At 61.2% G+C, this 23,268-nt stretch overlaps 1 protein-coding gene across 1 annotated transcript in view; it reads right to left on the reverse strand.

Moving 5' to 3' along the window:
* Nucleotides 1-23,268, reverse strand: part of RBM19 (RNA binding motif protein 19) — a 108,127-nt gene that overhangs the window by 68,739 nt on the left and 16,120 nt on the right. Inside the window, exons 9-20 of the mRNA XM_062182173.1 lie at nt 22,898-22,969; nt 21,835-22,038; nt 21,029-21,159; nt 20,189-20,310; nt 19,795-19,891; nt 18,847-18,957; nt 18,196-18,396; nt 17,665-17,794; nt 8,878-9,056; nt 6,665-6,725; nt 4,564-4,643; nt 3,016-3,071 (exon numbers count right to left, since the gene is read on the reverse strand). Coding sequence (XP_062038157.1) covers nt 3,016-3,071; nt 4,564-4,643; nt 6,665-6,725; nt 8,878-9,056; nt 17,665-17,794; nt 18,196-18,396; nt 18,847-18,957; nt 19,795-19,891; nt 20,189-20,310; nt 21,029-21,159; nt 21,835-22,038; nt 22,898-22,969 — 1,444 coding nt within the window. The remainder of the gene's footprint in view (nt 1-3,015; nt 3,072-4,563; nt 4,644-6,664; nt 6,726-8,877; nt 9,057-17,664; nt 17,795-18,195; nt 18,397-18,846; nt 18,958-19,794; nt 19,892-20,188; nt 20,311-21,028; nt 21,160-21,834; nt 22,039-22,897; nt 22,970-23,268) is intronic.

Raw genomic sequence — 23,268 nt, forward strand, 5'->3', positions numbered from 1 at the left:
CGCTGGTTCACTCCCCAGATGGCCACAACGCCCGGAGCTGGGCCAATCTGAAGTCAGGAGCCAGGAGCTTCTTCTGGGTCTCCCACGGGGGTGCAATGGCAAGGACTTGGGCCATCTTCTACTGCTTTCCCAAGCCACAGCGGAGAGCTGGATCCGAAGTGGAGCGGTCGGGACTAGAACCGGCTCCCATATGGGATGCCAGCACCACAGGCGGAGGCTTGGCCCACTATGCCACAGCGCCAGCCCCTGGCTTTGTTTGATTCCAGATTCCTGCTAATGTGCATCCCAGTAGGCCGCGGGTGACGGCTCATGTACCTGGGTCCCTGCCACACACGCAGGAGACCTGGATGGAATTCCTGGTTCCTGGCTTTGGCCTGGCCCCGCCCCTGGCTGTAATGGGCATTTGGGGAGTGAACAGATGACAGCTCTGCTAAATAAATAACAATTTTAAAAAAGACAGGAGCCCTGATGAGGTTGGGGCTGGTTCCCACCGAACCCAGCCCGCGCTGTTCACTCTGCAGACACACGGAAGGCCCCGGCTGCGCTGCAAGGTCTCACGTGCAATGCTTCACCGCTCACGGAGGATCACGGAGAGGGCCCAGGCAGCGAGAGGACACTCAGCCTGGGGTCAAGGCCACCCCATGCAGCCCCTGCTTGCCCAGGAAGCTGTCTGCCGCACCCAAGCAGGGCAGGGAGGGGCAAGGCTGTGTGTGACTACCAGGGCACTGAGGACCTGGGCGGCCCAGTCACCTGGCCTCCCCGGGCCTCAGTTTCCTCATCTGTAGAATGGATGTCGTAAGAGTGCCGACGCAAATGATCGGGGATTTACGGAGGGGACTCGGCATGGCACCCCCACGTGGGGACCATTCAGTGAGCGGCAGCAGTTGACACTACCGCCTCTCGCTGTGACTGGCTCCCTGCAGTCCCACACCTGGCCACCTCCTCAGAGACCGTCCCTGACTGTCTCACTGAAACAGCAGGCCCATGGTTGCGCCCCGGCTCCCCCCCACCCCGCCTGGCACTCACTGCTGTCTGCCAGGGTATCACGGACGTCACCACGTTTCTCTTTCTTGTCTCATCTCTCTGGGGCGGTGCTGCCCCAGACAGCAGCCTCTGGGTACACGCAGCCAGTTACAGTGCAATCAAAACGAAACAAAACTAAAAATCCACTCCGGTGGTGGCTGGAGGCCAGCCTGCGAGGCTGTGCCCGGTGATGCTGGCCTCGTGGTATGCATGCCTCGTCTGACCCCTCCCACTGCAGTGGGGCAGCTGCGCGGCCCAGATACGGTGCAAGGGGAGACAGGACCCTGTGTGACACTGGGATGCAGACGGTGTGGCACATGAGGCCTGGCCAACGCCACACTGCTGCGCCCCTGCCCCCTCTCAGGTTGCCCACTCCGGGGAGACCCGCTGTAGACACCAGAGCAGTCCTGGCGGGGAGGGGGCACAGGGTGAGGACCCGGCCCCTGGAGTGACCATGCCAGTGCACCTGCTGCGAGCCCGGTGCCCAGCCCTGGAGGAGCCCTGGGTGACGGCGGCCCAGGCCCCCACCCTGACGGCAGCCTCTAAAAGCTGAGCTGCAACCACTCAGCTGGGCCGCTCCGGGCTCCTGACGCGTGGGACTGTGGGATAACGGACGCCAGTCACTTGAAGCGGTTAAGCTTTGGGCTACTCTGTAAGGCGACAGGAAACCGCACAAGTCAGTTGTGCTGGCCACTCTGTGTGCCCCACGGTACCGCACGGGACACGTCTCCCACTGCCCTAGAGCGTACACTCCACAAGGCTGCACTGTCTCCAGCGCCCAGAGTCAAGTGCACAGAGCTCTCCCCAGGACTGCTCTGCTGGATGAAAGAACGAACACGAGAAAGTGGGAGACCTCCACAGCTCCTCAGGCGACAGCACACCGGAAAGAAAGATGGCCAGAGGCGCTGGGGGCCGAGCCTGTATGGGGCGCACAGCCTCCCTGTGGAAGGCCTCGGGTCACGTGGCTGCCACGTCAGAACCCGCAGCATGGGCTCCAAGCCTAGGCCCTGCTCCCACCACCCTGTTCAGCCTCTTAGAGCTCCAGACCAAGCCTTCTTCTCTTACTGAGGCCGACACAGCACAGCCCACAGACGGAAACAGCCCGAGGGGCCTGGGAGACAGTGGGCACGTGTGATGGGCTGAGCAGCATGGAGGTACGGGCAGGTGGAGACAGACGAGGGAAACTCCCCAACCCCCCCGCTGCCTCAGGAAGCTGCTCTCTGGCCAGCGGCTCTGCCTCCTCCCAGGGTGCCCACTGTATCTCCTGTGACTCAACCAGAAGCCAACTCAGGGCCCTGCTGTCCAGCTCCGAGAAGAAGCAAGCCTCAAAGGAAGCTGTCTGGGTTTCACAGCCTCTGGGGTCTGCCCCACGCACCAGCACCTTGCCAGCTCTTCCTTGGTTTCTTGGTTTCTTTCTGCCACTGACATGAGTGTTATTTGCTTGCTTCTCTTGTACTTACTCCTTTTCCAAAAAAAAAAAAAAAGCGTATTAAACAGGCACCCAAAGGACTAACATCGTCCCAGTTCATCAGAGAAACGGGTGCTAGGGTTGGCAACCTTAATTAGTCGCCTTAATTAGCAAGAGTCCTCAACGGTGAGGGAGGCTGCAAGCCATCTCCCCGGGCAGCCAGCACCAAGGACAGAACGGAGCAGGGTGGGCGCCTGGCGCGGCACTGGTTAAAACGCCGTCTGGGACGCCTGCATCCCCTGCCAGAGGGCCTGGGTTTGGGTCCTGGCTCTGCTCCCAATACAGCTTCCTGCTAATGCACACCTGGGAGGCAGTGGTGATGGCTCGAGCAGGTGCAACCCTCCCGCCCACGTGGGAGACTGGAGCGAGTTTGCAGCTGCTGGCTTCAGGGTGGCTCAGCTACAGCTGCTGGGGGCTCTTGGGGAGCGAACAGGTGAACAGAGGATCTTTGCTCTCCTTTCTAAGTGAATAAGCAAGAACAGAAAGCATCAATCGCATCAAAGAGGCAGCCACTGGAGACTTACTTGGTGGCCCGTTCTGAGATCCGCACTTCCAGCTTGTGGCCATCCACGACATGACCCTAGGGGAGAAGACATCACGGCTCACACCCCACCCTCTGCCTGCACCCCACCCCTACCAGGGCTCCCCAGGTGGGCAGGCAGAGAGGTAGGCTAGAATTGGGAACCGCATGGCTGAGAGCCAGGCGGCACTGGTCGCCAGAGACCCCGCCCTAGAATGCTCCCTTGAGCCACGCGCAGGCCTTGACCGCCGTGGCATCCCAGGGGCACGTACTTCCCTGTCATTTAGAAACATTTTCAGGAGGGGGAGCCCCTTAGTGCTGGCTTGCGGAGTTCAGTGTAGTTTGTTTGCTCTTTAAAACCATCAAAGTGTAGTGTGGTTGCACCCAAGGCTGGTTCTAATGCCAGTTCCTGACGGCAAAACTGGCGTTTTAGGACAACCAGCCTTGAAACTCCCCTGCGTCTCCCGTCAAGTGCAGCGCTGGGCTGCGCACGAGCCGTTCCTTGCGAGAACGTGCACGCGTGTGCACACGCAGCGACTCAGAAGGGAACGGCCCTCCGCATCGGCAGAACCAAACCCGAATGGAGAGACTTCGCATCATCTAGCAAGGACGCTGGACTTCCAGTGGCGACAGCACTGCCTCGTGCCCTGGGACGCGGGGCGTCCGTGAAAGCAGCGAGCGCTTCCTCTCCGGCCGAGGTCTGGCTGCCCTTGGGGCGGTGCCGATCCCTCCAGGGTGCTGGGTCCCCATCTGGCCCCGCACCTCCTCCTCATCTCTCTGAGGACGCTGCTGCGCCTACTTCCAAACAGCCGTCGGCTCAGCTCCCTTCTCGCTGCCTGGCCCGGGTGTCTGAGGGGTCTCCCCTGCCCCCCTCCCCAGGCTCTCTCCATGCAGCAGCCGCAGCAGCTGTTCGGAAGCATGGGTCAGATCTCCCCCGAGTGCTCAGAGCCCTCGCCACCCGAGCACAGCACCCCAGTCCTTGAAATGGTCTGTGAGATGCAGTTCCCGAGACCTCGCTTAACCACCTCACACCCGACTGCCCCCTCCAGGCTGCGTCTCCCTTCTGAGATCTGTTGCTCAGACCAAGCTCGTTCCTACCATACAGGCCCTGCCTCAGGCCCTTTGCACGTGCTGCTCCCAACCCCTAGATGGTTCCCCCCTCCAAATCCCTGGGTAGCTGACTTCTTGCTAATCCAGGGTTGGCTCCCTGTCAGCTCCTCAGAGAGGTCTATGCTGACCACACAGTCTGAGGTAGCACCCCCTCCCCACAGCTCACGGCCTGGTCTTGCAAGCCTGTATGGCTTCAGTGGTCCACGGCCTGCGTGCCCCACCAGGAGGGGACAAGCGAGTGGCCTCCCCTACATGTAGCATAAACCAGGCCCTCAAACCACTGCTGGGGAAGGAATGCATGACCAGGAGTGGCCACGCAGGGCTGAGAAAGGGTCTCCACTTCAGTGGGGAACCACAGCCCCTAGGGAACTGGCCAGAGGAACTGGCACAGGAAGACGTGGGCCGCTGGCCGCAGGGGCTGCCGGGGAGAAGCCCGCTTTACCTGAAGCTGCTTGAGGGCTCTGTCGGCCTGCTCCGGCTTCCGGTACTCCACAAACCCAAAGCCCATGGAAAGCAGCTCTCCTGCAAGACAGACAGCGGCAAAGTGCCCCAGTGCGGTGGGCTGGCGGGCACAGGCCCCGGGGAGCGGGCTCCAGCGGGACCCCGGCAGGCGCCCTGCCTGACTCCCGCTTCTTTTCACGCCCGTCTTCATTCCCCAAAAGACCCCGCTCCCAGCTGGCCACGAGTACTCGTCATCCTGACGAATCAGCCGCCAGGTTAGACGGCTGCCACCTGAGGCCCCGCTGCCGATTAATTAATAGATGATTGACATGCCAATTAACTTCCTAATAGAATTCCGCCTTTGGGAGGGAGCGGGAAGGAACGGGATGACCACCGCTGTGACAGCGGCATGACCTCTCCGGGGCAGCGCCCTGCTTGCGCACGTAAAGCACACGATGCCCATGTGCAGGGAAGGCAGAGGCCCAGGCTGCCTCCGCCCAGGCACCGCTGACCACCTGTTCCAGCCGCTGCTGTGCGTCAGACAGGACGCCTGCATGGGAAGGCGACTGTGCGATTCCCCCGACCGAGCGCCCTCTTTCTAGGTAGCGAGCGGCTGGGGTTCTGACAGTAAGCGTTCTCTGGGCAGATACCCGAAACCTCCCATCAGGACGGGAGGTGGAGGGTTAGCGGTGCTGGGCAGGTCTGGTGCTTAAAGTGCATTAAGATTACGGGAAAGGCAACCATAGGAAAGTCAAGTTCATCTCCAAGTCACCCTCTGCCCAGAGAGGCTGCCCCTCCCGACAGAAGGCAGAAGCAGGGCTCCCGGCCTCCAGGTGGCCTGTGGGATTGGCCACAGCCTGGAGGGCAGAGGGGGCAGGGCTTGCGCCTCCTGCTGCTATGGCCATGTTCAACACAGCCTCGGCTCCTGCTGGCTCTTCCGTGGCTCCAGGTCTCTGCTGAGCTCTGGCCGTGCCACTTCCTGCCCATGCCTTCCGGGTTGGCAGGGGAAGGGCAATCCTGCCACGTGACCTGTGGCCGGGACATCCCATGGTGCCGTGGAGTGGCCCACCCCTCGGCCCCTGCGTTCCCAGCTGAGCGCGTCTCTGCTTCCTGAGTGGCCATGTGGTCTAGATCTCCCCACCCGTGAGGGACAGCCAGCGCTCAGGCTCTCCTGAGAAGGGGTGTCCATGTGAAGAGCTGCTGGAGACCTGGAGAGACCAGATGACTGTTTCTACGGCACGGAGAGAGCTCCCAACGGGCAGGGGTGGGCTCCCTAGGGTGAGACCTCTGGCCAGCGACCCTGTGGCCTGGACGGCGCAGGTGCCTTCTGCACTCCAGTGGAGTCCTGGCACCAGCGGCTGTGCCCCTCCCGTGCCTCCCTCTGTACAGCCTATTCCCCCACCCGACTGCTCTGCCTCCCCTGCCTCCCAGCCCAGTCTGATGTGAAGCCCCCTGTGCCAGGCTCCGGTCCCAGCGGGGCCCCACTACACGTGCACCTTATGGTGCTGCTGCCACCAGCTCAGGCATCCAAGCAGCCGTGAGCACCCCCAGGGCAGGCACTGCACTAACGTGCTCACTGCTGGGCAGGCCCAGGGGTTATCTGAGGACCCCACTGCCCCCCGGCAGCAGGCATCACCGTGCGGACCAGCACTCTGCCTGGAGCACGCGCTCAGGTTCCCACCAACCCTGCCGCATGGAAGGGACTCAGGCTGAGAACTGCATGGTCAAGGGCCCTCCCCGCTCGTTCTCTGCAAGAAGCCAGCAGGGGCCAAGAGCCCCAGGACAATCCCCGAGGCCAGAGATGAGGCTGTCTCTCCCCAGCACTCACAGCCAGGGAGGTGGGTGGCTAATGGCTCGTGGAATGTTCCAGGTCTGTATCTGGAATCTCTCCTCTGGAAGGGAAGTGGGGAATCCTGAGGTTGGTCGTCTCGTGCTGTTTCCCAAGGACTGCCCAGAGCACAGTGGTGCTACAGAGCGGGTCAGTGTCCCCCGCCCATCGCACAGCACTGCTCCCCGCCCATCCACAACAGACCAAGAAGGGCCTAGAGTCAGGCGGGCAGGCGGGCCTCCCAGCCCCACCCAGACTGAGTCACCGGCAGTACCTGCTTTGCTCTTCTTCCTGGAGACGGAGCAGCTCTTCACCATTCCCACTTTGGAAAACACCTGGAAGAGAACGGGCGCGCTCATCACCCGCAATTCCAGCTGATCCTGCACCTGTGCAGGCCACGCGCCCAACCCCAGACACCGCAAGGGCGGGGCGAGAACAGGGCTGACGCCTGGACAGGGCTCATGGGGGACGCCTGGACGGGGCTCATGGTGGCGGGCCTGGCCTACGCCCTTCAATGCGTTCAGGAGCCCTGGGGCGGGCATCAACCTGCCTCCTCATTTCTCAGAAGGAAAAACTGAAGCTCAGAATAGCAAGAAAGAGCACAGAGCTAGAAAGGGATCGGGCTGAGCTGGACTGCCAGGAATCAGGGTGCCCCAGCCCCGGCTCTAACCACTGTTGAGGAAAGGCCCCTCTCGACCACTCTCCTTAGCCCCAGATGTCTCTGCTGACATTTCAGCCCCCTACGACATGTAGGTGATGAGCAGTGGCCCGCTTCAAGTAACCTGGACGGTGCCTTTGGGTCCTGTGCTCCGCAGCTGGGCTGGTTTCTGCTCCAGTTACAGAGAGCAGAACTGGGGCGTGGAGCAGTGAGGGATTTGCTGCAGGGCAGCAAGGCATCTCCTGACCCCGGCCTGGCCCTTTTCCCTGCCCCCTGCGCCTGGGGCTAAAGCAATTTTTAACACATGGTGGGGTGGGTGTCGTGGCACAACAGGTTAAGCCACTACTTGGTTCGCCTACATCATCACTGGAGTGCCTGGGACTGTGCCCTGCAGATTCCAAGCCAGCTGCCTGCTACTGTGCATCTTGGGAGGCTGAGATAATGGCTCAAGTGCTTGGGCCCCTACCACCCTCGTGGGAGGCGCAGACAGCGTTCCAGGGTCTTGGCTTTGGCCTACTCCAGTCCCAGTCATGGCCATTTGGAGAGTGAACCAGCAGAGAGAAGATCGCTCTCTCCCTCTCTAACTCTGCCTTTCCAAACAAACAATCACACAAAAACACCCCACGAAAACGAAAGCCATTTACCTTTCAGCCACTGCTAGTGCGTTCCTCTGTCTAAAAGCAAAACAAAGAGTCCGGGCTCCTTCCTTGAGATTCTCGCTAACATGCATTGCAGCAGGCAGTAGCGGTGGCTCAAGTACTTAGGTCTCTGCCACTCACGTGGGAGACCCACAGGAGTTCCAGGCTCCTTGGGCTGGTGTGGTGGGCATTCGAGGAATTAACCAGCAGATAGGAGCGCCCTGTCTCCCTCTCTCTACCTCTCAAATAATAGCTTTTTAAACTAAACCTAGGAAGGAAAGCTACGTAGCCCTGTCTTGGGTCGCTGGTTACAGGTGCATCTGCTCCTGACACAATGCTGCTGCGCTGCCAGGCCATGTCCACTGTGGGGCCGCCCTGCTACTCCACAGAGGATGGCGGGGCACTCACCTCCCGCCTCCCTCCCACTCCCCGTCTCTGCGCCACACTCCTGCCGCTGGCACTCAGAGGACACTGTCTTCCCTCTCAAACCCACCCACAGAATTTTAGAGCTCAAAGGAGTTTCCAGAAATCAATCTCTTAACTCTACGGCCAGCTTCCTTCCCAGAACAGGTCACAGCCGTGAGCCTGCTGCCATCCACTCGCTCATTAGAGAAGAACCCATCAGGCGCTCCGTGCCGGTGTCTCCCTGCCAGAGCTCCCAGGCCAGCAGGGGAGCCTCAGCGCCCGGTTCTCTGGACGCGGAAGCTGCGTTTCCTCATCTCTGGCCGGATTCCCCCAGCAGCCCCCTACGGCCTACAGCAGCGCTCTGCACTAACCCCAGACCTTCCGGAGTGCCCGGTCCTCTTCCCGTCCCAGCCAGAAGCCCCTGTGGGGCTGGAGCGCCTCTGTAGTCTTCTCCTGCTCCACCAGGCCAAGGGGAACCCTGACTTTGAGGGTTGTGCCTCACAGAAACACAGGACCTCCCCCCCCAACTGCAGCATCCAAGCACGGACATGTCCATCTCAGCACGCACGCTGCTGCCCCAGACGTTCTGAGGCGCCTCGGGCAGGATCCGCGGGAGCACCCCAGCTGGCCACACTGCAGCCCCTGTGTCCGGCTGGAGTCGTCATGTTGATGGCTGTGCCGTTCTGGGTCGGCACGAGCCGTGCTCCAAACCCAGCAAGCACAGTCACGATGACACAGCCCGGAGTCCCACCCGACACCCCCCTCTCATGCCCAGTGCTCACTCACCTCCTTCAACGTCTCCTCTGTTGTGCTGAAGTTGAGATTCTTAATAAACACAGTGCACCCTGGGAGGCTCTCCTCCTCCTCCTCCTCCTCCTCCTCTTCCTCCTCCTCCATCTTGGCTGACGGGCCATCTGCTCCTTCCTCTGACGGCTGTTCACCTTCTGGGCTCTTGCTGTCCGGCACTGGCCACCCCCATGAAAACAAACAAAAACCAGACAAGGCTCTTCAGCGTGCTCTAACCCCCAAAGCCCAGGGGCCTCCAGCTCACAAGCTACTAAGGCCACGGGGCTGTGCGCGGGCAGGCACATCGGGAAGGACACGGACACCGGGCTGTCCCTGGTGAGAGCGAGGTGGGGGTGGGGAGAGAGCGCTTGGTTTACCCCTTGCACCAGCTGTAAAGGGTAGAGGGCCGGGAGAGGGGCAGAGGTTAGGACGTCCCCTGGGATGCCTGCATCTCATGTCAGAGAGCCTGGGTCGGAGTTCTGACTCCACCCCCAACTCTGGCTCTTGCTAATGCCACCCCCTGGGACGCAGCAGTGATGGCTCAAGGACCTGGGGCCCTGCCACCCGCCCCGGGGGGCCCCGGGTGGAGTTCTTGATGCCTGACTCCTGCCTGTCCTGGCTATTGCAGGCATTTGCAAAGTGAATCAGTAGGTGAGAGCATCTCTCTCTCTCCCTCTCTCTCTCTCTCTCTCTAACAAAACGAAAGTGAGAAATTAAAATAGAAGAAAGGGATATGAAAAAGACCAAAACCCATGAGCCTTAGATTGAACTAGCCCACACTAACTTGTAGATTATTATGTGAACTGCTTCCTTCAACCATGAACTGAAGCGAAATACTATTTCCCCCGAAACACGGCACTTAGTGAACACTCGGACTCAACAGCAATGTGAAATTCTTCGAAAACTGTGGATGAGAGCAAGACTCAGAACGTTCTAATCCCCCTGAATCTAAAGGCTGTTGCACACCATTGAAATTCCCAATTATCTGTTACTTCAGGAAGCAAACACGGAGGAGTGCGGCTTGTGTATAAGCGACACGGCAAAGTCAGCGCCACGCACAATAATGGAAAACTCGAAAGTCCCCGGCCAGACTAGAGAGGAGGTGAGCGAGAGCGCCATCCCGGCTGGGGAGACATGGGGCCAACGAAACCGACACCGCGTCTGACATCGAAAAAGAGATACAGAAAGATGCCAACGTAATTCCAATCAAGATCTGTACAGGTCACGAGAAAACACGCGAGTGGGCACGCACACGGAGACCCGCCGGAAACACATGCAGGAAGTGCCCCGGAACCGGATGCTGGGGGGGGGGGGGTGTCGCGCTGCCGCCGCTATCCGAGAGGGAAGGCCCAGGTGAGACGCAGTGGGCGAGGGGTGCAGGCCGGCGGAGGCTGGGTGGAGCCCCGGCAGCCCCGGGGCTAGGTGCGTGGGTATCATCCCGGGGTGGGGAGAGGGGGGGCTCAGGAAGTCAGGGACAGGGCAGCATCGTAATCTTTGTTGAGATCCAGCGGCAAGCAAATGGGTTCCATTTGGTTCCACCTCCCCAGTGTCCCCAGGTCACGTGACCAGGGCAGGGGACCAATCCTCTCTCCACAGGTGAGGCCTCGGAAGCTATTACCACCAGCACCCAGGCTGCACCCTCACCGCCTCATTGCCTGGCCCTCTGAGTGGGTGGCCACCTCCCTCCAGGGACGCTCAAAGCCCGCACACCCAGGCTGGCAGATGGCTTTCCGTGGGGACCGGCCGGGTCTCCCCCACACACCTGCACTCAGCGGCTGGAGCAGAAGGGCTCCCAGGGGCTCCAATCCCTCTCCCCAGGCACCGAGGCGTCTCCCCTGCCCGCGGAGCCACACGCCTAGCACTTTCAAGCTCTCATTAAGCTTCCTTTACTTTGTCAGAACACAACCCTTTCAAGTGCCGACGGAAACGGCCACAGTGACAACGTTGTCCCTTGAACACCGGGGGACACACAGCCTGCCCCTCCCCCCCTGCAGCTCCTGCTCCAGGCTGAAGAAGAAAACCGCAGAGGGCCGCCTCCCTCTCTGAGAAACCCACACAGCTCAGCCGACAGGAGACCCCACGGGGGGGCCGTCTGTACTCAAGTCCAACGTCAGAGCTGCTAGAACGGCAAGCAAAGCGACGCAAAGCCTCGACCTTCAGCTGCAGCGTGTGCCCGCCCTCTCCGGCTGTCCTTGGCATTGGACGTTTCAGAGACCAGAGAGGAAAGGGCGCTGAGGAGACCCCTCAGGCCCCAGCCCGGGGCTCCCCGCTGGATGCCTGGGCCACACCACCTCATTCATGACCACAGGGGACGCACATGAGGCCCGGGGATCGCCCGGGAGGCTGCTGCCCGAATCCCAGGCAGCTCCAGGTCGGCGAGAGGTCCCTGGGAGACAGACCATTCATGGAGAACAGAGTGGAGGGCACGCATGGGGACCAGGAGGCTGAAGGCCAGCTTAAGGGACAGCCCCTTCTTGGCCCCGGCTAACGGCTGTGTTGGAAAGTCGAGCGGTGTGGTCAGCCATCCAGGTCTCTCCAGAGAAGTTGAAAAGACAGCCTTTTATGGGGGAAATGCAAGGTCTTTAAATCCTGGCACTGTAACTGAACGCCAGGTGGCTTCTGCACTGGGCCACGGCCAACAGACGGTGCCACTCACCAGGCCTGGGCTTGCTCCTTGCACACAGAGCGCTGCCAAGCCCCGGCCACCTTCCCTCCTCCTGTCCCGCCCAGCGTCGGGAGCTCACAGCCTCACAGGGCAACAACCCACCAGCCCAGCGGCCCTCGGCGGGCAGGACTGGCCCCACCCTGCCTCCCCTCGAAGGAGCGGGCCGGGTAGATGTCAAAGAGCTCACTCACACGTTACATGGTCATAGGCAGCTGCCAGCGAGGTGCCCCGTGTGGATTGAGAGACAGTGCTGGGCTGAGTCAGGTGGGGGTCAGCAACCCAGGCATCCAGGTCAGCCTGTCAGTCCCGGCTCAGGAAGAAGAGACCTGGCCCTGAGGACAGCTGGGACCTGAACTGGGGGTGTGGGTCTGGCCTGCCATGGGGCTCAACTGGTTCCTCCAGTGTCTCCATTACCCCAACCTCTGGGGACGTGTGGCTGGAGATGACAGATGCTTCGAGGTGGCCTGGCCTTCCTCCAACAGCACCGGTCCCAGCTGACCCTGAGGCTGCCCAGTCTTCCCTGTACCTGTGTGCTCCCAGCAACAGCCTCCCCGCACCCACCACTCCCCGACCCTAGACCACTCAATGAGACCCGCATGTCAGCCATCAGACAGCTGAGCGAAGGGGCCTGCGGCCGCAGCCAGGATACTGGTAGTACAGAGCTGCGGGAGCGCCAGGGCAGGCGGGCCGGCCCCCGTGAGTGACTGAGGCCCCTGTCTCAATAAAGTGGAATTTAACAAGAACTGCAAACACGCACTCCTGCACTTCGCTGGGCTGGACTGAAATACAAGCACCCACTATTTCATCTGCACTCCTGGCCCAAGGCACTGACGGGGGTCTGCTGTTGGGACAGCTAATGGCCTTCTCACTGGACTCCTCTTATTAGCACCTGCCCCCAACGTGCCAATGTCTCTGACCTCATCTCTGGTCCTTCTGTCCAGACCTGATACATTCTAACCGCCGAGCCTGCCAACCCCACCCCGACCACAGGGCCTTTGCACTTGATGTCCCTGGCCCAGTCTACCCTCAGGAAGCACTTCCTGCCCAAAGTGGCTCCAGTCGTCTCCACCTCAACTTGCCAACTGCTGACCTCCTGCTCTCAGAGCCCGCAGCTCATTCTGACACCCCCTTGCTTACGGATCTGCTCTCCATCCCCAGTTATGTGGGCAGCTCACTGAGGCCAGAGCCCAGCAGGACTGTCGCTGCTGAACTGGGTGGGCACTGGCCTGTGTGTGGAGCGCGGCCCGGGGAGCAGCGGCATCCTAAGGAGGACCAGCTCTCACCCTGTGTGGCCCTGCACGCCACGCACCCTCTCTGCAGCCTGCGCGTGCAGGTGACTTGTGCGTGGAAGCCTGTGGGAACAGCTCTGAGAAATGCCACTTGTGTTACCCTGCACACGAGCCCGCCTGCCCTACTCCCGGCTAGGCCTCGCGGAGAGACACAGGGGATCCCTAACCCCGTGAGAGGCCAGAGTCCTTTCTGACCTTGGCTGCAGGTTCCAAGGTCAGTTGGTGCCACACCTCCGAGCCCTGCCGGCCACCCTCCACAGCCCAAGCCATCAGGCCAGGCCCTGCTGTGGCCCACGCCGGTGTCCAGAGAAGCGTGGAGAAGGCTAAGGGCCAAGGGTCATATTTCAAAACACTTCTGCTGTTGGCCCCAGGCAATGAACAAAAGGAAGACATGGGAAAGGCAAAGACAAGGTGCGGGGACTCCACCAGATGTGCGCCAACAGAACCCCAGGAGCCTGGGGAGCGGGCTGCAAGGCAGGCTGGGCTGGAGGGGGCTGGGCGAGGCAGGGGACATGCGCGGCGTCTGTAGTTAGCACAATGAAATCCAGTCACGCAGCCCGCCGGGGCTCTATTCTAATCAGGCCGCAGAATTTACTGCGCCCCTCCCCTGGCGGGCTCTGGGCGCAAGCTGACAGCGCCGACTGTTATCAGTTGCAAGCAGCTTTGCAGGTCCTCCCCCCACTCGGAGCCCTTTATCTGGAGGTGAGGGTCTCGGTGGTGGGGAGATAAAACACGCTGTCCCCCTCCCTCGAGGCTGGGCCAGAGACTGGGAGCGCTCAGCAGTCAGGACGGGTGGTTAAAAAAAGGAAAAAGAAAGAAAAAGCAAGCGCTCCGTCCACTCCTCCTGTGGAGCAGAGAAAATCCAGTCTCTGGGGCGGCGGAGTCGCCCCCCTCCCATTCCCTGCCCTCCCAGCCTCCTGCTTTGGGGAGCTGGGGACGCTTGGGGACAATGTACGGGGTGGGGGGGGGCAGGTCGGGGGAGGGCTCTTTTGTGCCTTACGTGTGAGAAGGGGACAGAAGGACCACAGGGGGCCTACAGATGAGCTCTGTGGGAACTCACGGGACAGACCAGTGCTTCTTCCTGGGCCCACATCTGCCAGCAGCTGCTCACAGCCCTATTCGAGGAGCCAGTCGGCCCCTGGGCGGGGCGGGGTGGGGAGTTTGTGGAAATGAGGCTGCCAACCCCACAGCATCACGCAGGAAGTCAGAGGAGCCAGGGGACCAGGACACGCTGCAATCCAGGGCACTCCCAGTTGTCCCTGGCCAGCCCAGGAGCTCAGGGGCAGAGGGTGCGCACGTGCGTGTCTCTTGGCCACCTCTTTGCTGAGTGCCACCAGCACGGGAGAAACAGAGGCTCACGGGCAGTCTCACCACATCCCCCAGGTGCCCCGGAGGTCTGTGTGGCACCCGTCCCCAGAAAACACTGGCAGCCTGCCGGTCCCGGAGCTGCAGGAGGACGGCACGGCGGCTCACTGGAAGTCACTGCTCTGTGCCTGGAGCCGGTGTGGCTCCTGCTCTGGGTTCACCCGGCACTCAGCTCCCAGCAGTCACTGCTCTGTGCCTGGAGCCGGCGCGGCTCCTGCCTTGGGTTCACTCAGCACCCGCCTGCTGACGCCCTCCTGGCTGTGGGGTGGGCAGGGTGGGCCAGGCACCCACTTGCCAGGGGATATTCTGGCAGAAGTGAACTTGCTCACGATGCAACTCCAGGACTAAGACCCTGAGGGGAAATAAAGGCTCATGGTGGCTGGGGGGATCCCGGAGCTGCCCTCCTGCTGTGAGGGCCAGAACCGCCTTCACCGGGCACACGCACACCCTGAGCCTGCCTAGCCCAGGACAGGGCTACACACTAACCACGACCCTCCGCTGACACAGTGGGGACAGCAGGCCAGTCTGTCCACTCCCACGACCCCTCCTCACACTGCCGCCCTGTGCCTGGGTGCCCGGCGGTGAAGGCCTCTGCCTGGCCTAAGCAGATGAGAAACAAACAAAGCACACAGACGCACAGCAGACGGCCACGCTGTGCCCGTGTCACCAAAGAACACAGCCGCGGCCTGTGCAAAGGGGTCACGTGGGCGGCGCGGCCCAGCGACCGACCCCTGCCCTGCCCAGAGCAGGCCGAGGCGGCTTCCGCGAATCTGCTGTCGGGGCCATGATCCTTCTGTCTGAGAGGAGAGCGCACCTGGGGCCAAAACCCATCACCCAGGTTCAAATGCGGCCTCTGAAGTGACAAGCAAGGTAGCAGGTAACCTGGGGGTGACAGCTAGTGAGGGACAGACCAGAACAATGCAAAGAGATTCTTTTTCTTTTTTTTGATGGGAGGTTAGAAGGGACTCCTGATGGGTGTGCACCACACTGGCCCAGCAGCAGGGGCGGGGGAGGGCTCTGGAGCAGACCCCTAATCAACCCAATGGCCAGAGAAGCCTCAGAATCGTGCAAGAGCAACGGAATGGAAGACATTCCCTTCAGCGTAGCAGAGGGCTTCCGGGACAGAGGGCCCAGGGCCTTGTGCCGGCCGGGCCGGTCCTGACCCCCAGGGAAGGAGATGCGGACAAGGCCCAGGGGTTTATGTGAAGTCTGTGCAATAGTAATGAGGGCTGAGTCTTACATCTGACCATTCTGCTTCTAGCTACACCTCCCCCACACCTCTGGCTATAAAATGTTCTCTTTATTTTTTTTTTTGTCAGGCAGAGTGGACAGTGAGAGAGAGAGAGACAGAGAGAAAGGTCTTCCTTTGCCGTTGGTTCACCCTCCAATGGCCGCCACGGCCGGCGCACTGCGGCCGGCGCACCGCGCTGATCCAAAGGCAGGAGCCAGGTGCTTCTCCTGGTCTCCCATGGGGTGCAGGGCCCAAGCACTTGGGCCATCCTCCACTGCACTCCCGGGCCACAGCAGAGAGCTGGCCTGGAAGAGGGGCAACCGGGACAGAATCCGGTGCCCCGACCGGGACTAGAACCCGGTGTGGCTGGTGCCGCAGGTGGAGGATTAGCCTAGTGAGCCGCAGCGCCGGAAAATGTTCTCTTTTTATACAAGAACAGGACAGGGGCTGTGGCACAGCAGGTAAAGCCGCAGCCTATGATGCTGGCATCCCATACGGACACTGGTTCGAGTCCTGTCTGCTCCACTTCCAATTTAGCTCCTTGCTAAGGACCTGAGAAAGCAGTGGATGAAGCTCCTGCTCCTGGCTCTGGCCCGGCTCAGCCCCGCCCGGCCATTTTGGCCACCTGGGGAGTGAACCAGTGGATGGAAGACCTCTCTCTGTCTCTCCCTCTCTCTCTGCAAATGTGACTTTCAAACAGATACATTTTAAAACAACAAAAACATGGGGCTGGGCTGTGGCACAGCGGGTTAACACCCTGGCTTGAAGCGCTGGCATCCCATATGGGCACTGGTTCTAGTCTCAGCTGCTCCACTTCCGATCCAGCTCTTTGCTATGGCATAGTAAAGCAGTAGAGGATGGCCCAAGTCCTTGGGCCCCTGCACCTGCATGGGAGACCCAGAAGAAGCTCCTGGCTCCTGGCTCCTGATCTGCGCAGCTCCAGCCATTGTGGCCAATTGGGGAGTGAACCATCGGATGGAAGACCTCTTTCTCTCTGAATCTCCTCTCTCTGTGTAACTCTTTCAAATAAATACAAATAAATCTTAAAAAAAAAAAAAAAACAACAAAAACACAAAACAGTGTAGTTGGTAGAGAGAAGCCTTATCTCTCTTTAGGTTCTTACTTCAATAGACTAACAGTTAGTGACCCGATCAGACGTGTGTGGAGGGGGTGGATTACTGCTGACAGGTTAAATCTTCACACGTGTGTAAAACGACCTCCAGCGTCCTTTCTGACACTTCTAATGGTCCTGATTCTTAGAAGCGGTCAAGCCCCCAGGTCAGGTGGTTGCCAGTGTGAGTGTGTGTGTGGCGAGGTGGGCACGCTGTACCTAGGGGACAGCGGGGAATGTCTCCCAGGTTCCCACCATGACTGGGGGCACTGCTGCACCAAAGTGGGGAGTCTAGGGACGCCAATTTTCTGAACCGTCCTGCCCAAGATGCAGTGGCACCCCTCACCCCAAAGGTGAAGCATTACAGGAGGTGGGGCTGCACGGTCTGGTCCCCAGCTGCTGCGGCTGCCTTTTCCTGTGCAGCCCTCGCAGTCACTGGCCATCAGAGGACATGAGAAAACATCTCCCCCTGCCGCCCTCTTACGAAAATGAGAGGGCCGCTTTCTTTGGCTCGGTTCCTGTTCCTGAGAGACTGCAGCCTCTGCCCCTGTACACACTGCTCTGGTTTGGATGTGGTTTGAATGACCCCAGGGTTCACGTGCTGGACACGTGGTACCCATGAGGACCTGGGAGAGGCAATGGCATCACTAAGGTGGGGCCTGGGGGGAGGAGCTGACACAGTTCTTGTGGGACCCTGGTTAGCTCTCCTGAGAGGGCTGTGACGTAAGAGCAAGACCCGGCCTCCCCACGTCTCTGGCTTCCTGTCCTGCCAACCGACGCAGCCAGGAGGCCTCGCCACAGCCGAGTGGCACCGGCATCCCCCTCCTTGAAGTGTGAGCTCAACAGACCCCTTTGCTTTATAAAGTCCCCAGCCTCCGGTGCTTTGTTACGGCAGCAGAAACTAGATCAACGCAGGAACTACAAAGTGGCCGCCTTAAGTTCGACGCGCTATTGTTCCTAAGGACAGGTTAGGTGACTGTACCACCCAAGTCGGAGGCCCACGGTGTCGAAAAGGCACCAACAGCTTCGAACCAGAGGCCAATGGCCATGCAGGACGCGCTCCCCGTGGGCCTCCCCCTCCCTCGCCTGCTGCCCCAGGCATCCTGAACGCAGTCTGCGCTCTTACCGGCTTCCGGCTCTACCGCGTCCTTTGCTGCAGGTTCCGCGGGTGTGTCTCGCAGCCCTTTCTTCTGTGGAGCTGCACCCGAGAAGACGCCAACCGGGGCCCACTCCAGGTACAGGGGGACGTGGTGGAACTGTGGAGACGGGGCGATGTGAGTTGTCATCATGGTACCCGGGCCCACACACAGGTGGGGATGCCGAGCCAGAGAGATGGGCGTCTCACTCAGGGACGGAGCGCCAGCTGCCTGATGCCAGAGGACAGCCCTGGGCCCTGGGAGGGGCTGGGTCTCTACTGAGCACAGGGCACCCTAGGGCCCCATCCGCTCCACTCATCGTACGTAACGGGCAGTGGGAGAGAGCGGAATCACGGACCAAGTGCAGCTCCCCAGGGGAGTGTGGGACGGCCACGAACAGAACACGCATGCTCTCGCCACATGTCCAGATGCACACACAGGCAGGGCCCACCCCTCCCACCCGCTCCCTGCCCCTCCCGCAGGAGGCTCCTCCCCACGGAGGCTGCCTGGGGCCGCCCTACCTTGGAATAGGCCAGATGTCTGAAGGCCTTGCGGGCTTCCAGGGGCTCCAGGAACTCCACGATGGCTGTGACGCCGCCTTCGGGCAGCAACACGCGGCCCAGGCTGCCGAAACGGCCGAAGGTCTCTTGCAGCTCGGCCGCCAGGGTGCCCGCCGGGAGGTTCTTGGCCAGGATCACCGTCTTGCTCCGCTCGCCTGCAGCCTGGGGGTTGGGGATGAACACCCATGGCACCTCGGGCTGGAGGCCACAGTCCCGAGCTGCGGTGGCTCCCAGGCGAGCCGCCCCTTCTGGGACCGCAGCAACAAGGCTCCTGCCCTTTCTGGCAGCTCTGGGGAGGAGCCAAGGCCCAGGGCTCCGGAGCTGGGCCCCACGGGTCAAATCCCAGTCCCCACTTCTGAGCCACGCGGGTCCCAGTGGTTTCTAACCTCAGCCCCCTGCAGGACCTCCCGCGGAGCCCAGCCAGGCTTTGGCCGTGTCATGCACCTCCCGGCAAGCTTACTCTGGAACACAGATGGCTCGCTGCCGCAGGTGTGGGAGGCAGGGGGTGTTGAGGACTTCACCCCCCTGGGGCAGCCCGAGACTCTCGGGAGGCGGAGCTCCATCCTGGACCCAGCCCCCGTCTCCCAGCGGCCACCGCGCACAGAGGCCCACCTGGCTGAAGGAGTCCAGGCTGACGCCGTTGTCCAGGAGGAAGCGCCGCACTTCCTGCACCAGCTGGGTCTCCCCGAGGGCCACGCGCACGGCCACGCTGCCCTTGGTCTCCTGTGGGAAAGAGCAGGTGAGCAGGGCCCCCGATCTCCTTGCAGCCTGAGAGGGAGGTTTGGGAGGAAATGGGTTCCATCCACACCCTCGTGTGGCCACTCATTGCCCCAGTGGCACTGGCTTCCACAGGCTCCACGGCAAATCCAGGCCCCCAGGACCCCTCTCGAGCTCTGCCGCCCCCTCCCCCTCCCCCTCCTATATTAAATAGATGTATTTTTACAATTAAGTTTTTTTTTGTTTTTGAAAAACGTGACCATTTAAGGGCCAGCGCTGTGGTGTAGTGGGCTAAGCCACTGCCCGTGATGCCGGCATCCCACGTGGGCGCCTGATGAGTCCCTGCTGCTCGACTTCCAACCCAGCTTCCTGCTGATCTGCCTGGGAAAACAGTGGAAGCGGCCCGAGTGAGACCCAAATGGAGCTCTGGGCTTCTGCCCACGTGGGGTCCCTGGTCAGTGCTGCCATCTGGGGCGTGAACAAGGGTCTGTGCAGCTTGCATTCTGTTTCTGCCAGCGCTGACTGTGTGTCAGGGGAGAAGGGCCACAGGGCAGTGGTGGGCTCTCACGGGTGCCACCAGATGGCCCTCATTGACTGGCTGAACCTCACAGCCCCAGGTGGGCTCAGAGGAACGCCAAGGCCACGTGACCGGAGCTCCGTGCACTTCAAAGAAGGTGAGCAGACACACAGGATGCAGAAGGCAAAGTGCTTTTACCGTACGCACACTTCCCACTTCACACAGAGTACACCCGCACTTGACACATGGAAGGCCTTGCACTTGAGGCTTCCTCCAGAGCAAGCATCTTACTTTACCCGCACGGGAAGCACATAGCACACACTCACGTGGTCGAACACTTGGCTCTTGGTGGCGTTGTACTTCTGTGCAATGGCGTCGGCCACGGCGTTTGGCCCCATGAATAGCGTGTTCCAGTTGTGAGAGCTGACAGGCAGAGACAGAACAGGGAGGTCGCACCGTGGCCGAAGGAGGAGAAATGCACTCGTGGGCCTCCTTTCTCACTTCCCCGTCACGGGCTAAGGGTCCGGCGGCATCGCCTTGTGCCAGGGCTAAGCACTTAGAGGACGTGCCCTCACCGAATCCTTACAGGACTACAGTAGTAAGTGCTGGTACTGCCCTCCCCACTGTACAGATGACGACACGGAGGCTCAGCACGAAGAACATGGGCAGACCGGGAAAGGCAGGGGTGGGGATCAGAGACCATGAATGGTGAACAAGGACCTGGAGCTGTTGGCCTTGTCCTTGGACTCCTTCTTCTTCTTGTAAGACGACGACCCCGGGGCATCAGCCTCCTCGCTGGCTTCCTTCTTAATGGTGGACGGCAACACGTGGAGCATCCTGCCCTGGAGGGGCGGGAGAGGAAGGGACGAGGATGTCATATTCGTCATGAGTCAGCAGACGGAGAAGGGGCCGGGGTGGGGGTGGGGGGCAGGCAGAAGGCTCACACGGCCACTCTCACCCCCGTCACTGTGATGGGCCCGACACAGCCGCACAAAGGAAGCTCTGGAAACTTCCTTGACGGGGAACACGGCAGCAGCCCCACTGCCCACACGCCTGCGCCCTGCTCGCCCTGCACCAGGTGTGAGCCCACGTGGGCTCAGTAACCCGTACTCGGGTGAATGAAAAGGGACACATGAGACGCGGCGCCTGGGATCGGGCAGGTGCACTAAGCACGCTGCCTGCTGGCACTGGGAAAGTCCCATCCACTCTCTTCTGGCTGTTTCAGTACCACGTCAAAGGCCTGTCTTCCACTCCTCTGCAAGCTACCACTTCTGGAGACGAGCGACGTTTATCCATGCATCTGATGAGTGCTTTTCTGTGTGTGTGTGCCTACTGTGTGCCAGGCACGGTCCCAGCTGCCACAGCGAGTGAAGGGACCAGGCCATCCCTCTGCCCTCACCATGCTTCTCGCCCTCCAGGAGCTCATGCACGGTGACAGCCTGGAGGCCACCATGTGTGCTCTTGGGCCCGAAATGTGATCTCCTTCTCCCTCCCCCCCCCCCCCACCTTTCTCCTCGTCCCTGCGCCCTGGGACCACCCGGCCACCCCCGGCAGCCTCACCTGGAACACCTGCCCGTCCACTCCTGCGTAGGCCTTCACCGCGTGCTCGGGCATCATGAAGGTGACGAAGGCAAAGCCCTTGGGCTTCTTGGTCAGGCTGTCGATGGGGTAGTGCAGCTCCGACAGGGGCCCTGAGGACAGGAGCACAGTCGGTCCCCTGGGCCGGGCGGGCCTGTGCTCTGGGTGAGAGCGTGCTGGGCACCATCAGATAGGGGGGTCAGCCCTGGGCACTTGGCCCAAGGAAAGAACGTGGCAGGTGCCAGCATGAGGCCACCTCAGAGGTCAAAGGTGCCACTCCCTAGCCCCACCCCTTGTGTGGCCTCCGCAAGCCTCAGTCATCTCCCCATAGGGTGGCACCACTGGAGTAGCTCGCTCACAGGGCGGCTGCGAGGGTTAAACATGTGCATATAAGGAGGGCACTGAACAGTGCCTACTTTGGTGAGTGCCACAGAAGGGTTTACAGCAATGTCGCCACACTCAAGCTACAGTGTGGGCCGCGTCCATCAGTTTCCACCCTGGGTCTCTGTCCTCCCACACTGCCTACTGGATGCACCCTCGCCTGTTGAGACTGGCCACGTAAGTCAGGGTGCTGGTCCACGTGGAGTGACCCAGCGAGGGGGACCGTGGCAGACACAGCCTTGGAGGTGGTGAGATGCCTGACGGTGGCCCTGTTCAGAGCCTCCTTGCCCCACAAGGCCCGGGATCCACCTCTGTGATCCTGCACCAGCCGCAGCGGCTGTGCGCTTGGGGAGTGCACGTTAGGCACCTGCTTGCCTGCTGCCACGCCCTCCAGGCCGCGCCCCTACCGTATTTGGAGAAGAGCTTCTCTAGGTCCTCTTCGGTGCTGGTGTAGGGCAGGTTCCGCACAAAGAGCCTGCCGGAGTCGGCCAGGTCCTCCTCCTCCTCGTTCTCCCCGAGCGTGCGGCCCTGCCAGGGCCGGGCGCTGCTCTTCGGCGCCCCCTTCGTCGCGGGGACGGGCTTTTCTCTGAACACCTCGATGTAGCGGCCGCCTGCATAGGCACAGGAGTCAGCGCCCCAGGGGGACCCGGAACTCACCAGCAACTCTGGGACAGCAACAGCAGACTCTCCCCGGCTGCCCCCAGAAGCCACAGCCACAGTGGCTGGTGATGGTGCCTGGCACACGTTCTGTTGCCCACAAAGCAACTCATCTTGCCAGTGCAGCTCTAACCCCGGGGGGTGGCCTCCCCAAACCACAGAGACTTAGCCTTAAGTTCCTTGGTGCTGCTGGCTGCTCTACCCTGGCAAAGGTCTTCTGTGGCCATGCAGCCTTGCATACAAACCAGTGCGTACACTGCCCCCCGCACATCTGACCGGGCGGAGGCATCCTCCACGTGCATCAGGTGCTCAATAAACCCGACCGCCTGGCCTGCTACCAAGGCTCCTGGGGTTCTCACCTAACACCCACGTCTTCACAGGGGCCGGTGGCCAGATTGGAATCCCTTGTCTGTGCCAGGATGGGTCAAAGGTCGCACCCTTGGCTATCATTCCCGAGCTCTCCGAGACAGGAGACGGCCTTCGCTGTGCATCCACTGAGCGCCCTGCCCCACGGGGCCGGCGCCTGCCTCCAGGCTTTTATGCCAATGCTCCCCCTCCGTGAGGCCCAAGCAGACAGGATCCTGCTCACAGCCAGGCCTCTTCCACCCCTGCCCACGCTGTGCCCTTCCCTGCCACACCGACTGCCTGCTCACTGCCTGTCTCTAGGTCACCTCCAGCAGGCAGGGACCACGCCTGTGTGCTCATTGCTGAGTCCCCTGCCTGCAGCAACGCCTGGCAAACAGGAGACACGCGACAAGAACCTGGGAGGAAAGCAACAAAGCCAGCAGGCCTGCAACCTCCTGGCGTCCTTACCCATGTACTCCCTGTTGCATTTCAGGGCTTTCTTCACCTCTTCTTCGCTGCTGAAATCCACGAAGACGTACCCTGAGAGAGGAGCAGGACACAGGTGAAATGTGCAGGTCCGTGGGCGGACACCTGTGGGAGCCCAAGGACGCCCTGCCCTATGCAGGTGTGGACAGTGGGGCAAAGCCTCTCTCCACCACACTCCTGCACCAACGGCCTCCCTACAACTCACGCTCGACTTCCCTTTGCAGGGCTTGTTTGGTTGAGGAAGATGCTGGACACGGGGTCAGAAGCAGCGGAGGCCTTGCTGCCTGCCCCCTGACTCCGGCTGCACCTGCTCGGCACCGAGGTGCGGGAGGTGGGCCTGTGAGGAGTCTCCT

This window comes from Lepus europaeus, chromosome 23 (assembly GCF_033115175.1).
Source record: "Lepus europaeus isolate LE1 chromosome 23, mLepTim1.pri, whole genome shotgun sequence".
NCBI classification, from domain to species: Eukaryota; Metazoa; Chordata; class Mammalia; order Lagomorpha; family Leporidae; genus Lepus; species Lepus europaeus.